Consider the following 3,682-nt stretch of genomic DNA (forward strand, 5'->3'; position numbering starts at 1 on the left):
CAGTCATCGTCGCTGGAGACGCAGTCATCGTTGCTAGAGACGCGGTCATCGTCGCCAGAGAAGAAGAAGCCGCTGGTCCCTTACGAAGATAGCTCGAGTGCACTGTCCGACGTCACTACGGACAATGGAGATCTGAGCGAGATTGAACCGCACGTCTCTTACGAATATTCGAGTGCACTGTCTGACGTCGATACGGATGTTGGAGATCTACCGACGGATGCTGGGGATGGAGAGGAAGCCCGCATCGGTGAGTTGCTCTTCCCTACCATGCATGAATTGTTTTGCGCTTTCCGTTGCATCGTTGCGCGCTCTGGCTTTTGCACATCTAGCTTGCTGCACTTCTCTTTGAGCACGGATGTGCTTGTCGCGGGGGGGGGAGCGGGTTGCTGTGGAGGTGTCTACCTTCTGTTGGATGCGTTTGTTGAGGTGGTCACTGCCTCGCTAGCTGGCGTTTTTGCAACGCCCCGTCGTTCTGACGGATTGAGGTGTGTGTCCTCCGTTTGCCGGTATCGGAGTTGCCCTGGGCGACGATGGACGAAAGCTGCGTGAACCCCCTGCTTATGGAGACTCTAGCTGCTTGCGAGAGTGTAGCGACGGTTGGGCAAGCCTGAGCAACAACGATGCGTGGTTAGCGTGCTGCTTGTGTTGATACACTGTGAACTGGCTGACATAGTTCCAGCACAACACCAGGGCCAATGCTTCGACGAGGGCCTGCTCGCCAAGCCAAGCGCACGGTGCCATGGATCTCGGAGAGCAGCGACGGCAGCAGCAGCGACGGCAGCAGCAGCGAAGGTCGAATAGGCAACGCAGACGATGCGGACGATGCGGACGATGCGGACGATTCGGACTCTGAGTTCGAAATGAAGCTGTCCGTGTCCGCTCGCCGAGCCAAAAGAAAGGTGCCATCGGTCGTAGATAGCGACAACCAAGGAAGTGATGCGGACGATTCGGACTCTAGCCTCAAGGTCGTGACAGTAGAGCGGCCCAGGCCGAGGCGCACTGCCGCCAAACACAGCTCGTCATCATCAACGCCCGCGCTTGCACTGTCGTCGTCGTCCTCATCGGAGCCCCTTGCTGCGTCTGTGCCTCCACCTCGCAAACAGCGAAAGACTCAGGACCGCCTGACTACACGCAACTGCGGGACGCACGACTCTTTCAAAGAGGCCAAATTTACGTCGTCTCAGCTTGCACTTGCTGGCCGTGTGACTGATCTGAACATCTTGCCACCGCGGTGCAGAGAAGAGCTCACCCACGAATCGCTCATGGCTCGAGGAGAAGAGCTGGCTCAAAAGTTCTTGGCTGCCAGCCACGAGCACTGGACCATCGTCGACATTCCACACCCGGCCAGACTGCTCTTCCGAGCATATGAAGCCGTTCTCGACAACGTTGCCGTTCGAATGACCATCTGTCTGGAGTACGACATCGACGAGGAGGCTGAAAAGCATTCAGGCATGCCACGTCCCTCACTCTATGAGAGAATCAACCGTGCTCGTGCTCGAGCAAGGCCTCCACTGAATCCCTTGCCAAAAGACGAGTTTAACAACCCACGAAGGGATCAAACGTGGCACTTGTGGGCTGGCGACAACATTGAATGGGATCTCATTCTCGATTGCAACAAAAAGCTCTTTACGGTGCAGCGTTGGAGCTTGCCAAAGATTGCCCGCTCGGCAGACAGAGCGCCTGACAGGCCCAACACAAGCACCACCAGCGGTGCTCAGGCTGAAAAGGGCAGTCTCTGGCGACCATCCCCCGATGACTTGGCTGCATCCATGCAGGTCATTCTCGACATGGCTTTGAAAGCTGAAGCGGACGTCCAGAAGGCAGAAGCTGAAGCGCAGCGCATGAGTGAGCACGTCCATTATCACAAGGGACTTCCTCGACATCTTGCTCTTGCCAAGACGCGGCGTCGTCACGCCAACGCTGAAGCAATTGCAGCAACACAGACTTTTGTCGCTATCACCACAAATCTGCTCCTTTGGTCGCAAGCTCTCTCCCTGCCGGCCTTCCCCATTGAGCCCAGTCGTAGTTGCAACGGGACCATCTTTGGAGCTCTTCACGCACACCTTCGAGCCGCCGGCACAAGCAGAGCTACGCTTGCCGACACCAACTTCAATGCCGAGATCAAAGACTACCGCCATGAGATCTTGCCATTCGTGTACGGCAAAGCTTGCACCCGCTTGCTTAAGCGGATGCGCGAGACAATGGCTTTTGGGTTCTCTGATGTGTACAAGAAGTACAACAATGTGCGTCTGCACAGGGAGCTCATCAATGTCATTCCCCGACGCGCACTTCGAGCCTACATGTCTGGTGAAGTTACTCGCAATATGGAACGACGTCGAGCTGCTATGATGGCGCCATGGTGCTCTGCAGCCATCAACATGCCGACACCCTTTACCGGCATGACGGCGCATCGTGACAAGAGGGATACGCAGTGGGGACTCTGTGTCGTTGCTGCTCTTGGCGACTTTACCGGTGCTGAGCTGTGTTTGGATGATGTAGGCATTGCAATCCACTCACGACCGATGGACATCACTGTCTTTCCATCGGCGCTCAACACGCACCGCAATGCCAACGATCTGGTCGGTACGCGCATGTCGCTGGTTGCCTTTACACAGCACGCCATCCTGGATAAGTATTCTACGCTGCCCACCAGCAAAGACTTTAGCGTCTGGCCAAATGCCCAGCCCCACGGAAAGGGCAAGCCAGCGGTTCATGTGGTCGCAAGCGGCGACGCTCAACGGTCCAGTCCGTAGCCCATGCAGATCGAGCAGTGTACCATCGAGATGTAGCTCGCGACCATCAGAAGCTCACGATGCGATGTGTAGCTGCGCGACGCCGAGAAGCTGAGGAAGCTCTCAGCGCTCGCTTCGGCGTTCGTCGAGTGCACACATGTGACAACTCGTTGCAACAGCACAGCCCATCTACATGTAGCGACGGACCAAATGCGACAAAGAGCATGGACCTACTGTAACGATGCTAATGATGCTAGCGTTGCCGGACAGTCGCGAACGTAGCGTGTCGGCTGGGTTCAAGCGAGGCATCTCCGCGCCGTGCCTCGATTCACACCTTCGCATGGCCAAGGACTGCAAGGTAGGTATCCATGATGGCGATAGTCAAGGATGGAGAGTATCAAGTCCCGAGCGCCAAGCGAGCGGGTCTTCACCTCCAGGCTTCCATGAAGACCCCACAGAAGCGAAGATGGGTTAATCGCCGTGAGCGGGAGGCACACGTACGCTAACAGCAGACAGATCTGCTTGCACTATCAGGCGAGCTTGCGGACCCCCGCGATCCGACGTCGAATGTCGGGTTGGATACTTCTCTGTGGTCAAGATAAAGGCGCGAAGTAGGGTAGCGGGTGGAATAAGAGTCCGCGCAAACTCGAGCAGGAGTCGACTCTCGACAAGCATAATCACACAATGCTCCTGACAGCGAACCACCGATTTCTCCGACCTGAGCGACAGATCACGATTGCGACGCTCTTTACGACTGTGACGCACATTACGACCGAGATCTTGATCACGCTTGCGATACCCTTTACGACTGCGACGCTCATCACGATCGAGATCTTGATCCACGATTGCGATACTCTTTACGCCTGCGACGCACATGACGACCGAGATGTTGATCAAGATTGCGATGCTCATGACGACTGCCACGCTCATTACGACCGAGATCTTGATCA

The 3,682-nt window shown here is 56.1% G+C and overlaps 2 protein-coding genes across 2 annotated transcripts in view; one reads left to right on the forward strand and one right to left on the reverse strand.

Annotated features, from left to right (window-relative positions):
• The window catches only part of IE81DRAFT_253036 (hypothetical protein), a 3,631-nt gene extending 653 nt beyond the window's left edge, over positions 1-2,978 (forward strand). The window contains exons 3-4 of the mRNA XM_025511323.1: positions 1-247; positions 691-2,978. The exon at positions 1-247 is cut by the window's left edge and continues 11 nt beyond it. Of these exons, the coding sequence (XP_025371877.1) occupies positions 1-247; positions 691-2,753 (2,310 nt within the window). The 3' untranslated portion in view covers positions 2,754-2,978. The remainder of the gene's footprint in view (positions 248-690) is intronic.
• A 438-nt stretch (positions 2,979-3,416) lies between these two features.
• Positions 3,417-3,620, reverse strand: IE81DRAFT_321039 (hypothetical protein; the record flags this gene model as incomplete). The annotated part of the gene is made up of 1 exon (XM_025513218.1): positions 3,417-3,620. A coding segment is annotated over one exon (204 nt), but the record flags the coding sequence as incomplete, so codon positions are not given.
• Between the last annotated feature and the right edge of the window lie 62 nt (positions 3,621-3,682).

This window comes from Ceraceosorus guamensis, assembly GCF_003144195.1.
Source record: "Ceraceosorus guamensis strain MCA 4658 unplaced genomic scaffold IE81scaffold_9, whole genome shotgun sequence".
In the NCBI taxonomy this organism is placed as follows: Eukaryota; Fungi; Basidiomycota; class Exobasidiomycetes; order Ceraceosorales; family Ceraceosoraceae; genus Ceraceosorus; species Ceraceosorus guamensis.